Source organism: Oreochromis niloticus, linkage group LG11 (assembly GCF_001858045.2).
Source record: "Oreochromis niloticus isolate F11D_XX linkage group LG11, O_niloticus_UMD_NMBU, whole genome shotgun sequence".
Classification (NCBI taxonomy): domain Eukaryota; kingdom Metazoa; phylum Chordata; class Actinopteri; order Cichliformes; family Cichlidae; genus Oreochromis; species Oreochromis niloticus.
In genome coordinates, this window is record NC_031976.2 from 38,324,279 (window position 1) to 38,347,143 (window position 22,865).

Sequence of the window (22,865 nt, forward strand, 5' to 3'; positions counted from 1 at the left end):
CTGTAGCAATAACAAAGTATAACATAAATTATTCTGTAGCAATTACACAAGAATATCCAGTAATGTCCCTGCCTACAATTAAACACATTCACTTACCATCTGCTGTGGCAAACGGGTGCAAGGTTTTTACCACAAACTTAGTCACTGCTCGGTGACATTCAGGCCTGAAAAGAGACGCTACCGGTGGACTGCAGCGACAACTGCCAGCGAGCGCCAGCCAGACTCTGTCTCTCTCATCATGGTCACCTAAATGCACAGTAATGGCAGGTTTTGTAATAAAGCAGATCGCGCTAACATAACATGCACTGTTAGTTGATTATTTACCTGCCGCATTAACGGGAGAGGACGTGCAAACGTTACCGCTGCTGCTGGGTTGAGATTCACGAGTCCGGAGCAGAATTAAAAACTCAACATTCATTTAAGTTCATCGCGTGTTTTGTGAGCAAATGCTTTTGCATCTTCGTAGTGTTTCCTCCCTTAATGAAATATCTACTTTGCAAGTATTGCAAGTTGCCCTGTTGTCATCCGTTCTCGTAAAGTATAAACAAACTTTTAAGCGTCTGAGCCGCTTAGGAACCGTGTTTCCTGCCAGGTACGCTCCGACGCTCCGCAACGTGGTGACGTCATTCAGGGCGACTGGAATCGATAAGGGAATCGTTTGCAAAAATGGCAAACGATTCCAAGGAATTGAAACAGTGGGAACCGGTTCTCAACAAGAACCGGTTTTCGATACCCATCCCTAGTAAGCATTGAGCCAAATTTAGTAATGCCAACATACTGAAGGAACAATATTTGTCTCTTATATATAATACATCTGTATATACACTGTCAGAGATACTTGAGTGTCTTTGAGTGAAGATTTAAGGTGATAGGAAATATAAATAACTGCAACTTGAATCTTTACTGAAGCTCAGTATTAGACACAGAGTTCAAACTCACTGCTGTAATGACTAATCATGATTAATATAATAAGTTTGTGAAGGTTCTCAGTCATCCAGGTCATCGTAGTCAAAGGAGTTTGCAAAGAAAAGCGTCTGGACTTCTTTAAGTTGCTTGAAGACGTTTCACCTCTCATCCGAGAAGCTTCTTCAGTTCTAAGGTCAAATGGCCGAGAGTCGCAGATTTGAACCCAGTGGGAGTTTCCCCCCAAAGAGGGACAAAGGACCCCCTGGTGATCCTCTAATCACATGAGCCAAGGTGTGAAAGCGGGTGTGGGACCTAATCAGCCAGGGTTTCGGGTGAGCTCATTGTGAAACCTGGCCCCACCTTGTCATGTGAATTCCTGAGGTCAGATGGTCCAGGATCAGCGCGACGGAGGCTAGACTGTCCCATTTCACAAGCCTCGCTCTTCTGGCCTTAGCGGTCTTTGAGTACACGGCCCTTGAGCTCACACAGCGTTCTTCATGCAGCAACAGGAAGTAGTTTTTATTCCATTTATTCTTGGGTTGCTATGAATTATGGGACGTGTCTTCTCCTCTCCTTTTGTAAAGGATGCTCCAGTGTCTCCTCTGCTACAGGAAATGCTGAAGCTCCTTTCCTCAGTGTTTGGAGACCTGAAGCAGGTGGGTTTGAACCAAAGACCCTCCTACTATGAGGCAATAGGCTCACCACTGCACCACATGATCACACGTAAGTCACCTAACAAAACTGGGCCCTGTGCAGTTCTCCTTCTGGTCTCTGGGGGCAGCGAAGCTCCGCGGGTCTGTCTTCAGACTGCATTACCCAGAATCCCAGAGGCGGAGCCTACCTGCCCACACCTGCAGAGAGTTGAGACGCTGAAGACTGAAGAAAGAAAAAAGAGAGGAGACGAGAGAAAAATGCTGATTAAAGCAGCAGAACCTCAGTGAAGCGAGCTGAACCGGACCGAGCAGGTCTGACCCGGACTCATCTGACCCAGGATCAGGCCCAGCTCACCTGGATTAACCTGAGACCCACCGAAGGTTTCTCAACTTTTCTCTGAACCAGGAAGTGAAGCAGCAGACATGGTGAGTTCACAGACTTCACTAGAAAACCCGCAAAATCGGACCGGGACCTTAGACTGGTCCCGGTTGTCCCGGTTCTGGTTCTGGTTCTGCAGGTTTCACTCTGAGGGAGAAAGTTCTGATCAAATCTGTGCAGCTAGGAGGAAACGGCAAACGGACACTTCCTGAACTTCAATCAAAACAATCAATCAATAATTCTGTAAACAAAAGAAAAACATTAGAGGATAAAAAATCAACACAGAAATATAATTTCAAAGAATGAAGCATGAATAAGACATGAATACATTTAAATGAATATTATTAGATGAATGTGAAAATGAACAGAAACAAAGAAGCTTACATCTGATAACAATTAAACGCTAAAATAAAAACACAGACAAAGTTTAAAATGTCTCTGAGTGGTTACCAAGGAAACGGCTCAGCTCACATTTATGTGATCGATAAAGTTTATTCAGACTCTCCCGACGTCATGTCCCGTCCAATCAGACGGCAGACACTCTCTCTCGCGCTCTCTCTCTCTCTCTCTCTCTCTCTCTCTCTCTCTCTCTCTCTCTTACACACAGTTTGTCTCTCTCTCTCTCTTACACACAGTTTGTCTCTCTCTCTCTCTCTTACACACACACTCACTCTCTCTCTCTCTCTCACATGCTTACACACACACACACACACACACACACACACACACACACACTTTCTCTCACTCACTCACACACTCACACTCTCTCTCTCACATGCTTACACACACACACACACACACACACACACACACACACACACACACACAGCTGAACAGGGTTGTGTATCTTAGTGAGGACCTTCATTGACATACTGGTTTCCCTCACCCTAACCATAACCTAATTGTAACCCTGACACTAAAACCACATTTTGAGCCTCAAAAAGGCCTTCAAACTTGTGAGGACCAGTGTGTATGTCCTCACAAGTGACTGTATACTATACTGTACTGTGACAGTATAGTAGAATGGAGATTTCGGTCCTCACAAAGATAGCTAGACAGGAACACACACACAGACTCACACACTCTCTCTCTCACATGCTCACACACACACACACACACACCCTGCTGCGTGTAGCGTCCTGCACCCCGGCGTGTTGAGGCGCCGCTGCTCGCCACTCCTCAGCACAGCAAGATCCTGCAGGACTGAGGAATGTTGGGAATTTAGGTGAGAGAGACAGACGTGTGAAAGATCTGCAGATATAAACCCGCAGGTCAAAGGTCAGGCTGACTGAAGTGTGGGGGTGGAGTCTCTGGCACAGACTCAAACAGCTGAGACACAAACTAAACACCTGGACCCAGGTAAACAGGCCCCGCCCCCGCTGACTGACCCTCGGGCTCATTTCCTCATTCATGAAGACGACGCATGAAAGCTTGGTAACGCATGAGTGCTTTCCACCAATCAGAGACCACGATGACTCTCCTGAGCCCATCACTTACATCTTCTCTTTCTCTTTTTGTCCATCCTGGCGTGGTCTGAAGGCCAAAACACGCCAACAGATTTATGACAACGCTCCACTTTATCGTTTATTAGAAGTTCATTAGGATCAGACCGGAGACAGGGAAGAAACAGTTCACACAAGGAGAGAAAACACAGCAACAACCAGCATATGCATAAGTAATAGTACATAACCTGTGCACACACACCTGTGTGCACACCTGTGTGTCTGTGTGCTTGTGCTGGTAATGTTTTTGTGGTGTGTGTGGGCAGCCACAGCTCTGACATATTTCTAAACAGATCAGATTGATCGGTGATCGATCGTGTCAGAGTGCAGGTGGACTGAACATGAGCGCACGTTCAGGTGTGTCCAGACGGCGCCATTAAACGCAACTCGGTGTCACCTTAAAGGTCCCACAGTGGGTGTGGCCTCACAGGTGAACCCAGTGAATAACATGGTGAATAACGAGGTAAACCAATCAGCTACACGCAAAGATTTACTGATTTCAATCTGTCTGTTTTGCCCCACCCCCAGGGGAGTAAGGAGCATTACCATTGGCAGGCTCAGAATGTGAAGGTAAGCGGCGTGGATGACATGGTGCTTCTGTCCAAGATCAACGAGGACGCCATCACAGACAACCTGAAGAAGAGATATATGGACGACTACATCTTTGTATCCTCAGCGCACACGCTCGATTTGATTGGTTGATGACCTCACGTTCAGTTAACTCACAGCTGTTTAGTTATTGTCACAGTGTCTCACCTGTGAGCTCAGAGTGAAGTTCTGCTTCAGTTTGTGAAACTTATTAATTGGATCAATAAAGCCGGTGAGCCTGTGCGTGAGTCAGGTGAGGAGGCACCTGGAGCATGCTCGTTTTGTCTTTGTCTTCTTATTCACAGGGTTGTGCGGTGTGAGTCCGACCGCCTTCTGTTCTCTGAGGATGTGCAGAGCAGACGCATGAGCTGTGCTGCCCTCTTGTGGCAGTTCAGAAACTCGCTCGCCACGTTCCTGATTCACCGGGTTTGTCACCCAGAGGCCGTCCGAGTTTAGGATCACGCGATGAGGCAAGAGGAGAAGAAACATCCTGAGCTGCACACACAGATGCTCCTGAAGGGGAGGGTGGCCAAATTTTAATCAGGTTTTTTTTATATTTCAATAACAAAGACTACAAGAGAGAAGACCCCAACGATCACATGACTCCATCTGAGCAGCCCGAGGCAACTGTGGGGAGGAAAGACTCCCTTTAAACAGGAAGAGACCTCCAACTTTAGTTGGAGGTCTTCCTGGCACACAGACAGTGATTGGCTGATCTGTGAGCTGGATCAGCCAATCACCAGTGAGTTTCTGTGGTAGCCCCTCCCACACGTAGTGACATCATCAGTTCCAGCTTTGGGACCAGATGCTTAGTTCTGCTGGTGCTGAAAATCCGGCACTGGGATGGTCTGTCTCTGATGGAAATGTGTCTTGCTGGGTCCAGGTCCAGGTCCTGGTTCTGGTTCTGTTCCTTGACCCTTTTCTTTCAGACTTACATCGGTCCAGTGCTGATCTCTGTGAATCCGTTCAAACAGCTGCCGTATTTCACCGAGAGGGAAGTGGAGCTTTACCAGGGAGCGGTAAGAGCGAGCAGCCAATCGACAAACAAATACAAACGAAAAACAGACAAACAGCTGATTGAATGCCCCGCCCCCGACAGGCTCAGTACGAGAACCCCCCCCACATCTACGCGCTGGCTGACAACATGTACAGAAACATGATGATTGACAGCGAGAACCAGTGTGTCATCATCAGGTAGGCGGGGCTTAAAGCTCTTCAAACAGACTCTTTTCACAAATGTGTAACGTGATGTTTGTCGTTGCGTGTCAGCGGCGAGAGCGGCGCCGGAAAAACTGTTGCTGCCAAATACATCATGAGCTACGTGTCCAAAGTGTCCGGAGGAGGCGACAAAGTTCAGGTCAGAACCGGAGGCCATTGATTGGTTGACATAAAGGTTATGCTGCCGCACTGCTTCACCTTGTGGTACAAATCGTTTTTGCACTTTGTAGTTTATCTCGACACTCATCGCTGCTGCTGTGCTGGTTTGAAACATTGTTTATCATGTGATGCTCATTTTATAATAACAATTCAAATAATAACAATAAATAAACGTTTATTCAAAGTTTTAATTTTAATCTAAGAAACCAGACATATGATAAGATTTCATTTTTAATTTATTTCTTCACCTTTTTATTTTGGCACGTTGGGTCTTCCATAGTTTATATCAGAAAACAGCTCATTGTTTGTGTCAGCTGATAGTCACCATGGTTACAGATGATATTAGCGATGCCACCCTGTGTTATCACCTGCAGCACGTCAAAGACATCATCCTGCAGTCCAACCCTCTGCTCGAGGCCTTCGGAAACGCCAAAACCGTCCGCAACAACAACTCTAGCAGATTCGTGAGTATGATCGCACACGGATACTTTGGCTGCTGCCACGCAGATTCATAGAAGCCCACAGACACACCTCCTCCTGACAGGGCAAATACTTCGAGATCCAGTTCAGCCGAGGAGGAGCTCCTGATGGAGGCAAAATCTCCAACTTCCTGCTGGAGAAAAGTCGAGTCGTCTCCCAGAATCAAGGAGAGAGAAACTTCCACATCTACTACCAGGTACTGCAATATGTGCTGCAGTATGTACTATAACTGTTAATGGAAGCTAATGCTGGCATCTGACCTCAGCTGCTGGGAGGGGCTACCGCAGAGCAGAGGGAGAACCTCGGGGTCACGACCCCTGACTACTACAACTACCTCAACCAAACGGGAACCTACACGGTGGAGGACGTTAACGACAAGAAGGAGTTCTCGGATACGATGGTCTGTATGTGCGTGTGTGTATGCGTGTGTGCGTGTGTGGGTGTGTGCGTTAAAGTGTGTGTACCTGTGTGTGTCTCAGGAGGCCATGTCAGTGGTCGGTCTGTCTCTGGAAGATCAGGATTCAGTTCTTCAGCTCGTGGCTGGAATTCTTCATCTGGGAAACATCAGCTTCAGAGAGGAGAACAACTACGCTGTGGTGGAGAGCCAGGACTGTGAGAAACCTCCTGACACTACAGGACACTGCATGACACTATTATACGACTGTCTTCATGTAACAGTGTTTTGTCTGTTTTTTATTACCACTAAGCCAATAAAATCTTTTGTCTCCTCGTCAGTCCTGGCCTTTCCGGCCTACCTGCTGGGGATCTCTCAGGATGGTCTCTGCAGTAAGCTGACCAGCAGGATTATGGACAGTAAGTGGGGCGGGAAGACCGAGTCCATCTCGGTGACCCTGAACACCGAGCAGGCCTGTTTCTCCAGAGACGCCCTGTCCAAAGCGCTATACGCCCGACTCTTCGACTTCCTCGTTGATGTCAGTGCCTGCACAGTGCCTGCACACTTTCTTCTTTGTTCTTTAACTGCCGCTCATTCACGTTCCTGTTTCTGTGTCAGTGTATTAATAAAGCCATGCAGAAGGAGCAGGAGGAGCTCAACATCGGAGTCCTCGACATCTACGGCTTCGAGATCTTCCAGGTACAAACACACTTCCTGTCTTAAGCCACACCTTCCAAAACAATAATAAACACCCACCGCTTTGACAGACTTGTCCCGTTAGATTGTTCCTGCTGATTTGATGATCAACTACTCTGATTATTGATGAACTTTTTTACTTTTTTGTATTTTAGCAAAACGGTTTCGAGCAGTTTTGCATCAACTTTGTCAACGAGAAGCTGCAGCAGATTTTTATTGAGCTCACTCTGAAGGCTGAACAGGTGATATTGTTCTTTTTTTTAATAAATTGTATTGAACGCTTCGTGCACAGATAACAAACAGTTAATCTGTTACATGTTTAAAAGTCAAACGTGCTGGTTTAAGAAACGTTTTAAAATAACTTTGGGATTAGATTAATTTTGTGGTTGTTACTAGAGATGGACCGATCCGATATTACGTATCGGTATCGGTCCGATACTGACCTAAATTACTGGATCGGATATTGGCAAGAAATAAAAAATGTAATCCGATCCATTAAATATCAAAAAAGCACCTCACAAAACTTGCGACACGGCGTAACTCGGCTCATAACCGTAGCACGTTGGAGCAGTGTGCTCACGTGATAGAGCGGCTGTGTGTATTTGTAGCCTCGCTACCAAACCAGCATTTCATCTCCGAGGAAGTTATCCCAGAGAGAAGTAAAGCAAGTGTGTAAGTTCATCTCTGAATGTTTGTAAAGCGTTCCCATGTTAAGCTTAACAACCGATATATGGAGCGACTGCCTCTCTCTCTCTCTCCCTCTCCTGCTGCTACTTCAATCATGAAACTGCTTAATGATCAGCTGATCGGCTTTTCTGTGGCGAGTCCGTCTCTCTTCTTTGTTTTTGGCCCACTTTGCACCAGAAAGAGGAAACCAGCGGCTGAACAACAGCAGCACGTTTAAGCTTGATAAGCTGTTGTTAGAATGTATTTAATATTACTTTCTACACCAGGATCCTTTTCTATGCAGCTGACGGCTGGTAACTGTGCAGGGGCGGATCTAGCAAAGTGTAGCCAGGGGGGCCGACAGGGCATGAACAGGGAAAAGGGGGCACAAAGACATACTTTTCTTTCTTATTCTCATTTAAAATGTCTCGCTTTTAATAAATAATTATCTGAATCTTACACCCAAAGTTTTAATCTGATGTAAAATGTATAGAAGTCCATTACTGTATATAGTAAAGTAAGTAAAGTAAAGTAAAATTTTATTTATATAGCACATTTCTAGATAGAAATCACAAAGTGCTTTACAAGATATAACAGATTAAAAAGATAAAATACAAACAAAGTTAGCAAAAAGCAATTTTAAAAAGATGTGTTTTCAGCTGTTTTTTAAAAGTAATCAATGAATCAGCGGATCGTAAGTCCTGAGGAAGGGAATTCCAGAGTCTGGCGGCCACAGTAGCAAAAGCTCTATCACCCCTAGTTTTCAGTCTCGTATACGGAGTGACAAGTAGGCCCTGACTACTCGACCTCAGAGACCTACTAGGGGCATAGGGCTGTAAAAGCTCAATAATATATGGTGGTGCTTGTTGTTGAAGAGCCTTAAAAGTTAAAACCAAAATCTTAAAATGGACTCTAAATTCGACGGGAAGCCAATAGTAATAGTAACTGTTAAGTCTAATATACCCTAGTAAGCTATAGTACTTTTTCCTTTGGGAAGGTACCGTCTGTGCAGTCTGCAATTCTGTTGAAGAAAGATGTTGAATCTATTTAATTATTCTTGAAAAATAATTTATTTCTGTGCATCAAATTAAAGTTGATTACATCGATTAAGCATCATGAGGTGGAGGGTGGGGGGTGGTTCCCCATTTTCTTTTGCTGGGAGTTTGCAACCCTATTAGTTAGGTTGCTTAATATTTCTGCTAAGTACTCTTTAAAATACCAGAATAGGGAGGATGGAGCAGGTTTAAGTTTATTAGATTGATCAGTGTTGCTGAACTATGAAATATTTTGGGTGCAGTGTATTTTTTACATACAGGTATAACAGAATAGCTTTAGTGTTGTTGTTTATTTAAACTTGAGGATGAACTTATACAAAATGCAGCAAAAAACAGTTTTATTGATTAAAAAACACACTATATCGGATTCATATCGGTATCGGCAGATATCCAAATTTATGGTATCGGTATCGGACATAAAAAAGTGGTATCGTGCCATCTCTAGTTGTTACTAAGTTTAACGGATTCAGCCTGACTTTAAAACTACATAAAATATCAGTGGAAAACAATTAATATCACATGACGTTACAGGTGTTTATTGGACAAATCTTGATTCAACTACTTTCTGAGATGATGAACTTTGTCTTGTTGGTGTTACTTTCGTGCGAAGAATCCAAATGATAATTCTCCAGCTTCCTCCCAAGTGATTTTTGACCAGCACTGATTTAAAATAAATAAATCCATCCATCCATCCATGTATACATACATATAATCCCCCCCAGTGTGTCCTGGGTCCTCCTCCTGGTGGGACATGCCCGGAACACCTCACCCAGGTGGCGCCCAGGATGCATCCTTGTCACCACCTCAACTGGCTCTGTTCGATGTGGAGGAGCAGCGGCTCTACTCTGAGCCCCTCCCAGATGGCCGAACTCCTCACCCTATCTCTAAGGGAGAGGCCAGCCACCCTTCGGAGGAAGCTCATTTCCCCTACTTGTATCTGCCATCTCGTTCTTTCGGTCACTACCCACAGCTCGTGACCATAGGTCAGGGTAGGGACATAGATCGACCGGTGAATTGAATCGACCGGTAACTTTTACACTCAGTTCTGTCTTCACCACAACAGACCAGTGCAGCGTCTACATCACTGCAGCCGCAGCAACAATCCGTCTGTCGATCTCCCGCTCCCTTCTCCTGATGAGATTCTGAGACCACCGATGTGAAAGCCTTCCAGCACTTGGCTATGAACAGAATCGTTGACAAAGGGCAGCTCTCTTTGCTCCTGCAAAGGTTGTGTAAAGATCAAATGGCACGTAGAAATGAGCCACACACCACATACTCCTACGGGGCTGCTGTGGGTATCCTAGTATCCTCTCGGCTTTCTGCCTGTATGTTGGAGTTTCTCCCAGTGAACGAGAGGGTTTGTTCCCTGCACCTTCGGGTTGGGGAATGGGTCCTGACTGTCGTCTGCACTTATGTGCCAAATGACGGTTCAGAGTACCTGGACTTCTTAAAGTCCCTAGGTGGGGTGTTTGAAGCTGGTCCACCTGGGGACTCTGTACTACTGGGGAGACTTCAGTGCTCATGTGGGCAATGACAGCGAGACCTGGAGGGGGGTGACTGGGAGGAACGGCGTCCCAGATCTGAACCAGAGTGGTGTTTTGTTATTGGACTTCAGTGCAAACCACAGTTTGTCCATAACAAACACAGAGTGTCCATAAGTGCATGTGGCACTAGGAGGCTCTAGGCCGCAGGTCAATGATCGATTTTGTAATTGTATCACCAGACCTCGACCATATGTTCTGCACACTCGGGTAAAGAGAGGGACTGAGCTGTCAACTGATCACCACCTGGTGGTGAGTTGGATCAGGTGGCGGGGAGGACACTGGGAGGGTGAGCTGGGAACGCCTAGCAGAGGCCCCGGTCTGCGAGATCTTCAACTCACACCTCCGGCAGGTAATTCTCAAACCAAATAGTGGACACCAGAGGTGAGGGGAGCCACCAGGCTGAAGAGGGAGTCCTATTGGGCTTGGTTAGCCTGTCGGGCTTCAGAAGCAGCTGATAGGTACTAACAGGCCAAGAGGAATGTGGCTCGGGCAGTGGCTGAAGCAAGAACTCTGGTGTGGGAGGAGTTCGGAGAGGCCATGGAAAAAGACTTTCAGACTGCTTCAAAGAGATTCTGGCAAACCGTCAGGCAACACTGCTTCACTGAGTGAATTGGTTAAATGCAGAGAGTCATTTCCCTACAGGGGATTAATAAAGTATACAAAAAACAAAAACCTCAGGAGGGGAAAGCAGTGCTCTACCTGCTCTGTGTAAAGTGCGGGTGGAGCGCTGCTGACTTTGACTGATAACATTGTTGGACATACTTCAGGGACTTCCTTAAAATAAACAGACTAAGTGTGAAGCTGAATGTTTCTGTTATGTCTGCAGGAGGAATACGTACAGGAGGGAATCAAATGGACTCCCATCGAATATTTTAACAACAAGGTGGTCTGTGACCTCATCGAGTCCAAACTGGTGAGTCAGCAAATCACTGAACACAACTAAATTTAACGAGTACTCCTCTCAATCTCTGTGTTTTTATTCTTATACAAACACTACTTTGACATTAATCATTTTTTACATCAGTAAAAACTGCAGCAGGATTTGTGCTCCATCGTAAGGGTCAGTTGGCCCCCGAGTTCATTCTGTCTGAGACAGGATTTAGCTCCACCCACTTCAACCCCACCTACCCTTTAGGTTGTTAATGTTTTTTGTCATTAGCCATCTTCTGGGATCTGGAGAGGGGTGGTCTGCTCATTTTATCATACTCCTGCAATTTTTACTAATGTAAAGGATTCATATCAAAGTGTGCGGTCTCTTAGCCCTCAGAGACCCTGAGCAAAAACTACTTTTAAATACTCTAGGAACAACAAGTAGGCCTGCAGTGTGAGAGCGAAGTGCTTTAATAGGGTGATATGGTACTACAAGGTCATTAAGATAAGATGGGGCCTGATTATTTAAGACCTTGTATGTGAGGAGCAGGATTTTGAATTCAATTCTGGATTTAACAGGAAGCCAATGAAGGGAAGCCAAAACAGGAGAAATCTGCTCTCTCTTTCTAGTCCCTGTCAGGACTCTTGCTGCAGCATTTTGGATTAACTGAAGACTTTTCAGCGAGTTTTTAGGACATCCTGATAATAATGAATTACAGTAGTCCAGCCTGGAAGTAATAAATGCATGAACTAGTTTTTCAGCGTCACTCTGAGACAGGATATTTCTAACTTTAGAGATGTTGCACAAATGGAAGAAAGCAGTCTTACATATTTGTTTAATTCAGAGTAAGAATCTGCTTAGATACCATATTTCTAAGATTTTCAGGGCTGAGTACAATAACCTCAGTTTGATCTGAATTAAGAAGCAGAAAGTTAGCGGCCATCCAGGTCTTTATGTCTTTAAGGCATTCCTGCAGTTTAACTAATTGGTGTGTGTTACCTGGCTTCATGGACAGATAGAGCTGCGTGTCATCTGCATAGCAGTGAAAATGTATGCTATGTCTTCTAATGATGCTGCCTAAGGGAAGCATGTATAATGTAAACAGAATTGGTCCTCAAATATTACTCTCACTTTTGTGTTTATGGTGAAAATCAGGTGTTTTTAATTGAGTATTCATGGGTGTTGAGTTTTAATTAAAAGATAAAGACATTTGCTCTTTACAAGCTTAAAAACAGTGTGTGGCTCGTTTGGCTTGTTTGGCCTCTCGATGCAGCTATGATATTATCTGAGTACAGGTGAAATTTCTGCTGCTTGTAGGAGCTGAACTCACAGTTTTGAACAAACTATAAGTAAGACTATATAGAACCAAATTCAAACAGCTGTATTTTCAGTGAACACCCTGTGTTTCGCAGAATCCTCCTGGGATCATGAGCATCCTGGACGACGTGTGCGCCACGATGCACGCTAAAGGTGAGGGGGCGGATCAGACCCTGCTGCAGAAATTACAGGGACAGATTGGATCTCATGAACACTTCAGCAGCTGGAACAAAGGATTCATAGTCCACCACTATGCTGGAAAGGTCCTCACCTCACCTGTATACCTGTCAGAGTTTTTAATGACCACACCGGTCTGTGTTTACTGACCGCACCTGTGTCTGTGGGCAGGTGTCGTATGATGTCAGCGGGTTCTGTGAGAGGAACAGAGATGTGTTGTTCAATGACATCATCGAGCTGATGCAGAGCAGCGAGTTGTAAGTACTCTGTGCATGGATGTGGGCGGCTTTTAGGAGCGTGGTTCCTCTCTATCAGCCCCTGATGCAAAACTGCAGTGAATAAACGCGTCATCTTTGTCAGGAATTCTGTTGTCAGCAGAGATGGGCAGTGTTACTGTAATCTGATTACTTTTTTTAAAGTAATGAGTGATGTAAGGATTTGACATTGCAAAAAAGTAATTAGATTACTGTTCCTTTCCCGTTAGCATGCTGTGTCACTGCATTACTAAACGGTGATTTTGTTTGTGAGAGTGTCATGACAATGACGTACGAGTGTGTTGCGTCCGTGGTAACAGGCGTGTGCAGATCAACAATGGAGTGATGGAGGGAGTATGACCATGCAGCATTTAAAGCGTGGAAGTAATCACATTACTTTGAGTTTGATTCAGTAAAAAGTGGCACAAACATTAGCGCCTGCTGTACACTCAGCGTGGGAAGAAAACTTCTTTCTAAATCTGAGCGAGCAGCGAGCACGCTGCCACGGGAATGTGACATTCACAGAGAAATCCCCGGATCCTCCCACGGACATGACCGCTGTGGGCAAACCTCCACCCGCCCCACTCCTGCTAAACACCTGACAATAGACTTAAGAGCTGCTAAAGTCTTTGATTTTATTTATTTCTGTTGTTTTTCTGTTGTTTCCATTTGAAAGAGTGAGTGTAAACACAAAACATGATTTTATTTTATATGCTGGAACATGCAGAACATAGGTTTAAATGTTAAACACATTTGTTCAAGTCAAAGACTGCTGCATATAATTTATTTTTTGCTTGATGCATAAAGTTAAAAGATTAAAACTAATAAAATGAAAAAGAGACTTTTACATTTGATTCAGTTTTATGATGGATTATGCAGAAAAAATAGAATTGTACTAAAAGGTCTATTGTTTTATTACGTATTCAGGTTGTTTTATTTATTATTATTTTTATTATTTCTATTTTTATTAATCAGTGATAAAAAATAATTAAGCTGTGTGCGTGTGCATGTGTGTGTGACACAATGCCTTCTCTGTGGTGTGTTTGTGGGCAGTCCGTTCATCAGAGCTCTGTTCCCTGAGAACCTGGAAGCGGAGAAGAGAGGGCGACCGACCACCGCTAGCAGTAAGATCAAGGTGAGAAAGCTGGAGGTTAGACCTCCACTAAGAATTCAAATGACAGTAAAATAAGCAGCTTTACCAGGTGTGGTTCTCATGTGTTTTCCCTATCCTCTAGAAACAAGCTAATAGTCTGGTGCAGACCCTGATGAAGTGCACCCCCCACTACATCCGCTGCATCAAGCCCAATGAAACCAAACGCCCCCGGGACTGGGAGGAAAACCGGGTCAGACACCAGGTGGAGTACCTGGGTTTGCGAGAGAACATCAGAGTCCGTCGAGCTGGATATGCTTACAGACGAGTCTTCAATAAGTTCCTGCAGAGGTCGGAGGTCAAATATGGTTAGGATGTTTAAGCTAATGGGACAGAGTTAAGGTTCTAACTCAGACTGCCGTGCTGCAGGTATGCCATCCTGACGAAGGAGTCCTGGCCTCAGTGGAGAGGTGACGAGCGTCAGGGAGTGCTGCACCTCCTCAACTCGGTCAATATGGACCAGGATCAGTTCCAGCTGGGCAAGACCAAAGTCTTCATCAAAGCTCCAGAGTCGGTAAGAAAAGCTCAGCAAGTGGTTTAACTGCAATCAGGAACGCTGAGATTCAGCGCGCCTGAGGTAGAACCTGGTACAGGATCTCAGCGCTGTGGTTCACTGTGACCCACGGTCATCTTGGCCTGTCAGGGTCTGGCTCTGTCTTTAGTTTGTCATAATGGTGCTGTTTCCTCTCTCCAGCTCTTTCTGTTGGAGGAGATGAGGGAGAGGAAATATAACGGGTATGCTCGCGTCATCCAGAAGGCGTGGCGCAAACACATTGCTGTTCGCAAATACGTCAAGATGAGGGAGGAAGGTAAGATTGTTTTTGATAGATGGGTTAAAAACTCTGAATTTGAGTTTGTTTTCAGTAACTTTTAATTCGTGTTTCCTCTAGCCTCTGATGTTGTGCTGAACAAAAAAGAGCGCCGCAGAAACAGCATCAACAGGAACTTTGTGGGTGATTATATCGGGACCGATAACCATCCTGAGATCAGACAGTTTGTCGGCCGCAGAGAGAGAATTGATTTTGCTGACGTCGTGGTGAAATATGACCGCAGATTCAGGGTAGGAACCCAACCTAAAAGGAAAACCACAGGCCTACAGCAGATCTAATGGTTCTCTTCTCCTGTTTTAACACATCCTCGGCTGGAGAGTGTTTACCATCATGTCTGATAGAGAGTCCCTGAACCATCCTTTCCTCTCTGAAATGTTGCTTTTTCTGTTGTTCCGCAGTCTGTGAAGAGAGACCTTATCCTGACACCAAAGTTCCTTTACATGATTGGTCGGGAGAAGGTGAAACACGGTCCGGATAAAGGTCAAATCCAGGAAGTTCTCAAGAGGAAGATTGAGATCAACAAAATCCAGTCTGTTTCTCTGAGGTATACCATCAGAACTGGGAAAAACTGCAATTAGAACCAAAGAAAATGGCAGCAGAGCCAGATTAGTACTGTCCACTGGGTCGAAAAGTACAACTGGAAATAGAACTTATAACAGCACCAGAAGATTAAGCTATTAGAAGATAGCAATTGTTGTATAAAGTTCAAAATATTGCTGCCTTTCTCTGACCTACCTTTCTGTTTGTTAGCACTCTTCAGGATGACTTCTTCATCATCCATGAAGAGGAGTACGACAGCGTTCTTCAGAGTGTCTTTAAAACGGAGTTTCTGAGTCTGATGGTCAAACGTTATGAGGACAAAACACAGAGGAAGTTGCCACTAAAATTCAATAACCTGTAAGTTTTAAACACGATCTGTCATCCTCCAGCATATCTCATGCACTGTATTTAAAAATGAAGCTAGATGCCATGGCCTCACCCTTTGGGCACCCATGGTTTAAAGTCTCCTGATGAGCATTTTCACTGTTGCCATTTTGGTGTTTTGAAACTAGATGAGACAATCAAGGAGTCAAACTGCACAACCAATGAATGTAGTTCCTATTAAAGGAAATGCGCTGAGAAACCAACACTTAAACCCGGGTTTAAAAATGAGTAATCAGACCTGACGGGTACTACAGAACACTCCCTCTATCTCTACCCTTCTCTCTCCGTTCAGCCTGGAGTTTAAGGTGAAGAAGGGTGGCTGGGGTCCGTTCAGCTCCTCGGGATCCAGACAGATCCAGTTCCAGTTGGGTCAGGGTGACGAGGCAGTCCTGAAGCCCAGCGGAAAGGTCCTGCAGGTCTCCATCGGACCGGGTCTGCCCAAAAACTCCCGTAAGTTGTGACTTGACTTAGTCACCAACGTAACCTCCTGTCCACTCGGCATTACTTCCTGTCTTTTTGCCGTCTAGGTCCCACCCGGAAAGACAACCGCAAGAGCCGCTACATGGGAAACCGTGCTCCACCCAGTAACCAGCAACACTCGGGTATCAGCAAAAACCACGTTTCACATGTTTTCAGGACTTCTTAGAAGACTTCTGGTTTTTGACATTTCTTATTCTCATCAGCATCTCGCTCCAGAGGAGGTGGAGCCCTGAAGGAGGGCAGCGCCTACTCCAGAGGCTCATTGCTGAGACAGCAGTCTAGCATGGAGCAACCTACCCTGCCCCGGCTCCAGAACCAGCGTCGCCATGACAGTCGTCCCCGTCAAAACCAGGATATGGGCTTTATGGATGTTCCTGATCAGGGTGCCGCAGGGTGAGACCGCTTGGAGTGACCCAGTTTTATGAAATGACTATGGTCACCAGTATGACCAGTAAATGGACCATCCGGACCATCCCGGTTCCTTAAATGTTTGTTGTCAGTAATCCCTGATTCTCACCTGTAGGGTACACCGGCGCCGTTCAAAGGAGGTGAAGCCTCCTCCCGGAGCGGGTCGGCCCAAACCGAAGCCCCGAACTCCTCACTGCAGAGCTTTGTACGCCTACGATGCCCAGGACACAGATGAGCTTAGCTTCAATGCTCAGGACATCATTGAGATAGTCACTGAAGGTAGCCCACCTTGTATTGACGTTACTAGATATCACACACCTTGTTAAGCAAGAGTAAATTTAGTTACACTGTAGTACTAAAATGAAGAGGGGTTTTTTTTTCATCCAGAATTGTAGTTCCCACAAAGACCCTGCCCGGTCGTACTTCCCACAAAGACCCTGCCCGGTTGTAGTTCCCTTGCTTACCTTAATGTTTTTCCTACGCATTGTTTTTCCATTTCCGCAGATCCATCTGGTTGGTGGTTTGGTCGCTTGCGGGGCAGAGAGGGGATGTTCCCTGGAAACTATGTGGAGAAGATCTAGACCTCGAATCCAGGGGTCAGAGGTACTAACCTGCTGCTGCAGCTGGGGTCATAGGTCATAGGAGCTTTCAACACATCGGTTGAGAGCTAAAAGGAGGCTGACTGCTAAGATGGCATGCTAACAAACAGCCGCACTGTACCCAGAGGTGAAAGGTCAGGGTGTGGTGTGCCGACATATTGACTCCTGGACTCCTGATGTCCCGTTAACGCTGCATACAGGTTACACGTCCCCACAAAGCTTCATTTTCACAGTGTCCTCGTGTGACTTCAGTCTCTGATCATCTCAGGTGGAGCCCCGTATATCTGACAGTTTATTGGTGTCCTCATTCTGACAGACTGCATATGGTAGATTTTTATATTCTAGTTCAAAGACTTTCCATCTTTCTGGTCTACAAGAGATGGAGCGAGAGGATGGCAGCAACGCCTGCTAGTGGCAGGAGGCTGCATTATGGCTTAGAGTTGATGGTTAACCAGTGTTGTACAAAAATGTGAATAACTAGTTTAGCCAGGTAGTATTTATGAGGCCGGTCAGTGAGGACAGCAAGGTTTATTCATCTGAAGTCCCTCCAGTGCCCCCTGCAGCCTGCAGTGTTTATTACAGCCCTGAAATAAAACAAAGTGAACAGTGGCGGATTTAAAGCCCTCTACAGTATTGACATTAACAGAGCAGATGAACAGACCCTGAACGTCACACAGGAGCTTTGATATACAAATAAATGTATTTTATTTGTCTCATCATTAAAACTGAAATATTTTTACCTGAAATAAACGGATGTAGATGATGAATGTTCAGCTGTGGTTTCTGTTGGGATGAATGTTTCAGCTGCAGCCTATCCTGAATCAGCAGCTTACCTGAGCTGATCGTCACACCTGGAACACCTGTTTTTTTGTTTTGTTTTGTTTTGTTTTGTTTTTGACTTTTTTCTTTACTTTTTCTGATTTTTATTTCTTTTTCTTGTTTTTAAAAAACTTTAGATTTTCAATTATAATTTGGATTTTTTTCTTAATGTAAAACTTTAATTCATTTTTTTAATAATCTGTCTATTTTTTTTTTTTTTTTTAAATCACACAAAAACAGCAGGACACTACATTACCCAGAGTCCTTTTGATCAAGCGGGTTGTGCTAGTTTTAGGTACAGTTGGAAGAGATTGGCTCATCCATCCTGTAGTGTCTCTGTTGTTTTACACCAAAAGGAAAAACTGAATAATATGTGAGAAATGTCAGAATAACTCTGAGACTGGAACCTCACACAGTAGGACGAGTTGTAATAAATGAATAAATCTTGCAGCTTGTGCAGGTTGTTTTGCATGTTTATTAAAAATGACTTTGTTAAATTTTGATGGTGACCATAAAGTGGTTTAAGCAACATTTCAGGTATTTATGTGAATCACAAATTGCACAACTTTGTCTTCCTGTCATGTCAGAGTGGAGGTAAACACACTTTTGAAATAGGTTTTGCAACTAAAGCAGTGTTCATTGTACAAATATGTTTTCAAAGATTACCCTGAGCTCATTCTGATTAACCTGCTGCCCCGACTTTGATCACACTCTGACATAGAAATTGAACATCTCATCACAGTAGATGTCTTTCTGAAAGTGCTGTAACTAAGTTTAAGAATATAATCCACCCACTGTTATCATCTTCAATGCCCTGTACCAACATAGAGCAGAGCAGCTATCTGAACGCTACTCCAACAGAGGTCGATTATCTTGTTAATAATTTTACCTCCTCACTACGTACGACTCTGGATACTGTAGCTCCTGTGAAAACTAAGGCCTCAAATCCAAAGTCCCTGACTCCGTGGTATAATTCTCAAACACGTAGCCTAAAGCAGATAACTCGTAAGCTGGAGAGGAAATGGCGTGTCACAAATTTAGAGGATCATCATTTAGCCTGGAGAAATAGTTTGCTGCTTTATAAGAAAGCCCTCCGCAAAGCCAGAACATCTTACTATTCGTCACTGATTGAAGAAAATAAGAACAACCCCAGGTTTCTCTTCAGCACTGTAGCCAGGCTGACAAACAGTCAGAGCTCTACTGAGCCAACCATCCCTTTAACGTTAACTAGTAATGACTTCATGAACTTCTTCACACATACAGTTATCCCTCTTCTTCATAATAAATCACAGTGTAAGCATGGATTATTAATAACCACCATCCCCTCCTTAAAAGAAATCAGGGTTCACCTGATGTCAAGCGTCTGCCGTCAGGCTGAGTCGTGGACGTTTCTTTAATGAGCTTTTTATTGTTATGCGCCTGCTGCAGCTCAGCAGCAACACTGCTGCGAGCTAAAGGTGCTGATTCACTCAGACTGAGCTCGAACATCCAGTTCACTCTTGCAGAAATGGCTGTGTGGACATTAAAAAGACATTTAAAGGAGAGAAGGAATGAACGACTGCTGTGAGAAGACAGGTGTGCTTCATGTGGATTGAATGATCTACCACTGCCTTTACTGCCGCCTAAAGCCTAAAGCCTAGTATCTCTGTTTGAATGAAAGCAGATGATATTCTCAGCTCGACAGCAAATATAACATCTGTCAGTGAGCTCTGTTACAGCAGCTGTTTGTTGGTTGTTAACAGCTTCTTCGTTGGTGTTTAATGAACAGTTATGAGAGCCTTGTTTGTGACGAATGCACCGACTCTGTGAACACTGAGAATCTGCACCAATTCAAAGCTGTTTGGGATGCTGATTGGCAGAGGACATTTTTGCTTTGTTTGATGTTGATATATCCAGCATCAGATTTTTCTGTGATGCTGGATATATTCTCTCAGCTGTGACCTACGGTCAAAGCGGGGGTCTCAAACTCGGGGCCCAGGGGCCATGTGCGGCCCACGTCACCCCTACTTACAAGGGATCGGCTGCGTTAGCTCAGTGACAGAGTCAAACACTCATGTGTACAGTTATGTATTAAATACGAACACAGGGACAGCAGCAGTGCTGCCACGTGTGTGCACAGACAGACAGGACCAGTGTGTGTATTTGGTAGATCAATGAAAGGCTTCAGTTAAGAGGGCGGAACAAACATTTGTCTCATTATAAAATATTTGAAATTTAAAAAAACCAAATCATTTTAGGAAATATTTGTTATTGTTGTTTGTTTGTTTGTTTTGAACTATTTGAACACTAAAGTGGCCCTCCAATGAGACGACACACAACAAATCCAGCGTGCCCAGATTAACACGGTCAGATTTGATTTTGTAATAGAAAATTTCTATTATTCTCATTTAGAGTATTTAAGTGCGTATGCATATGCTTAGTTGTGACGCTGTAATAGACTGTTCAGTGAAAGTTTTTAAAACTAGATGAACTTGTTTCAGCCTCAGCTGCTGGAGAAGACAACTCCCTTTACAAGTGCTGATAACGCCAAAGGCACAAAACAGCGCACCCCTTGTCCGGTTTCATAGCGAGGCGCGTGATGTGTGGTATCATTAGTTTGTAACTTCCTCCCTGTTCCTTGGAATGCATAAAGGAGTGGGAGCACCACTCCTGTTTCACAGCTGCCATGACTGAACTGTGATGTTTGATGTGTGTTGGCTCTCCTACTTGCATGCAGTAATAAAACAGCTTGACCACAGTGACCATGTTGCAGACCACTTTTTTTTACAGAAAACTCCAAAACAATTTCACCACTATTAAAGTGTCTACATGGATTTAAAACCAAATCTGTCTGGAGTTGATAATTTATTAACGCTAACTATTCAACTCTCACAGAGTATTTTATTTTAACTACACAGGAGTTATCTTCTAATTCATTGCAAATTGTGTCAATTTTACTGTTCTGAACTTTTACAAATTCCTTTGGAAATAAACATTTATTAAAAAGAGACGATGTTTTTGTGAAAAACCTTTGTTTTGAACTGTGCACCACATGTTCTGACTTTCATTAGAATATTGTTTATCACAGGGTCTGACAGAGGTGAGCTGGTCAGTGCAAATAACAGCACGCTCATTACTCTTTTCTTCAATACAATATGAACGTCCTCCATTCATCACTTTGTGGAAATCTAACTTGCCCCCATATCCCACCTTCCCAAGCATATCCTGTGTGCAGATTCAATAAAAATTAGTTGTGCACTAATTAATTGCACAAATAATCTGGTAATTAATTGCAGCACAGTAGAAAAAAGAATCATTTTTGAGCCGTAACGTGTTTTGTATTTTCCGAAAAGACAGTTCCAGATATGAATCCATTGCCCATATTTTAAGCCAATATCAGAACACGTTTGCTAAAATGGTGCTCTCTCAAACAACTGAAGAACGCAGACAACAGTTAATGCCGAACTAAATTTAAAACGGTCTAATTTTTACCCAAACCGTGTGCACAAACCTCTGCAGGGATCTAAATGTCGACCCAGAGTCAGCGCTTCTGCTGTTTGCTACATCAGTTTTTGTGGTTTTCAGGCTTCAAGAAGCATCATTATGCCAACAATATAAACATTGTTTTAGGTGTATTTGAGTTAGCCAAAAACTTGACTGAATTTTCATATACAAGCTGTTTTCCAACGTCCAACGTCCTCTATTTGCCTGCAAACAACAGATTTCAGGGATCAGCGCGGCGAATGCCTTTCACACCGCTTTGTCTCAACTCAAAAAAGCCACACAAGTAAAAGATAATAGTAATAATTTTTTAAAATGAGGGGGCGGAGTCTGTGAATTTATTTTATTAGTGTCATAGCCCCTTTAGGAGTTCAGAGTTCAAGAGTTCGTGTTTTCATTGTAATGCCTCCAGATTTGATATAGAAACACTCGATTTTAACTACAATTATTTTACACCTCAGACTTACATTTAAAGACGGTGACTCTACTGTGAGTCAAATTAAAGTACTAACACCAACACATTTAACACTTTTGCTGTGCAGCAGTGGCTCACAGTTAACTTTGAGAGCCCAGCTTTAAAGGCTGCAGTGAGAAAAATGAAATGTGAGTCCAGCTGTTGTTGGCGCCGTTTCACCGCGTCTTTGAGTCGTTTGTCCTGTCAGACACAAACACAGCAGACTGAGGCAGCACGAGTTCATATTTCCCAGCTTTAATCAGGTCATTGAAGGGCTCATAACCTTTCGGCATCCCGACCGTCACGCGCCCATGTTTACAGAAGGGTTATGCGAGTGCGTGAGGCTGCCGTAGGTGTCTGCAGAGCTGCCTGTTTCAAACTGGAAGTTTGTTTCCGGTTGTCACGTGTTTTTGTTTATTTTTGTTAATAAACATTTAGTGACCAACAACTAAACAAACAAATAGATAAACCTGAACACATCACTGGATTATCACACCTGTTTACGTAAATAACACAATGACCTTAATGGGGACGTGTTTGTTCGTCTGCAGGACGATGCAGAACCACAAACAACCTGTGTGACGGTGCCTCGCAGGAACCACCGAGCACTCGCTGACGTCTGCACATCAGAGCGGTGTCCGGCTGAGGCTCCTGCAGGAGAGCACGTCACCTCTGACGTTGATGACATCATCATTACTGGAAGCATGGAGTGGTGGAAGAAACAGGAAGCAGAATAATTAGAAGACAAAGTACACTGGACGTCATACAGGTTTGAAATAATCGGGGTTTCTAACGCCTATGGTTCACTCTTTTACTTCCTGTCTGAACCATCGTGCCGCGATTGGTTAAAGACGCAAATGAA

At 44.2% G+C, this 22,865-nt stretch overlaps 1 protein-coding gene across 1 annotated transcript; it reads left to right on the plus strand.

Annotated features, from left to right (window-relative positions):
• Positions 1 to 1,701: 1,701 nt before the first annotated feature.
• On the plus strand, positions 1,702 to 18,017 carry myo1eb (myosin IEb). Its single transcript, XM_005462380.4, has 27 exons — positions 1,702 to 1,985; positions 3,969 to 4,106; positions 4,958 to 5,047; positions 5,128 to 5,222; positions 5,298 to 5,385; positions 5,780 to 5,869; positions 5,950 to 6,081; positions 6,151 to 6,285; positions 6,365 to 6,497; positions 6,621 to 6,817; positions 6,898 to 6,978; positions 7,131 to 7,217; positions 11,067 to 11,153; positions 12,524 to 12,691; positions 12,777 to 12,862; positions 13,913 to 13,994; positions 14,095 to 14,300; positions 14,379 to 14,523; positions 14,704 to 14,818; positions 14,900 to 15,069; positions 15,238 to 15,383; positions 15,590 to 15,736; positions 16,056 to 16,213; positions 16,291 to 16,365; positions 16,447 to 16,636; positions 16,767 to 16,930; positions 17,156 to 18,017. The coding sequence occupies exons 1-27, from the start codon at positions 1,983 to 1,985 to the stop codon at positions 17,230 to 17,232; spliced, it is 3,285 nt and encodes a 1,094-aa protein (XP_005462437.1). The 5' UTR covers positions 1,702 to 1,982; the 3' UTR covers positions 17,233 to 18,017.
• The last annotated feature ends 4,848 nt before the right edge of the window (positions 18,018 to 22,865 follow it).

Bases quoted from the DNA above. Each gene is read 5' to 3' on its own strand.
- myo1eb (XM_005462380.4), top strand. The intron at 11,154-12,523 runs GTGAGTCAGCAA...TGTGTTTCGCAG, and splicing joins ACCTCATCGAGTCCAAACTG to AATCCTCCTGGGATCATGAG. The intron at 14,301-14,378 runs GTCGGAGGTCAA...GCCGTGCTGCAG, and splicing joins TTCAATAAGTTCCTGCAGAG to GTATGCCATCCTGACGAAGG.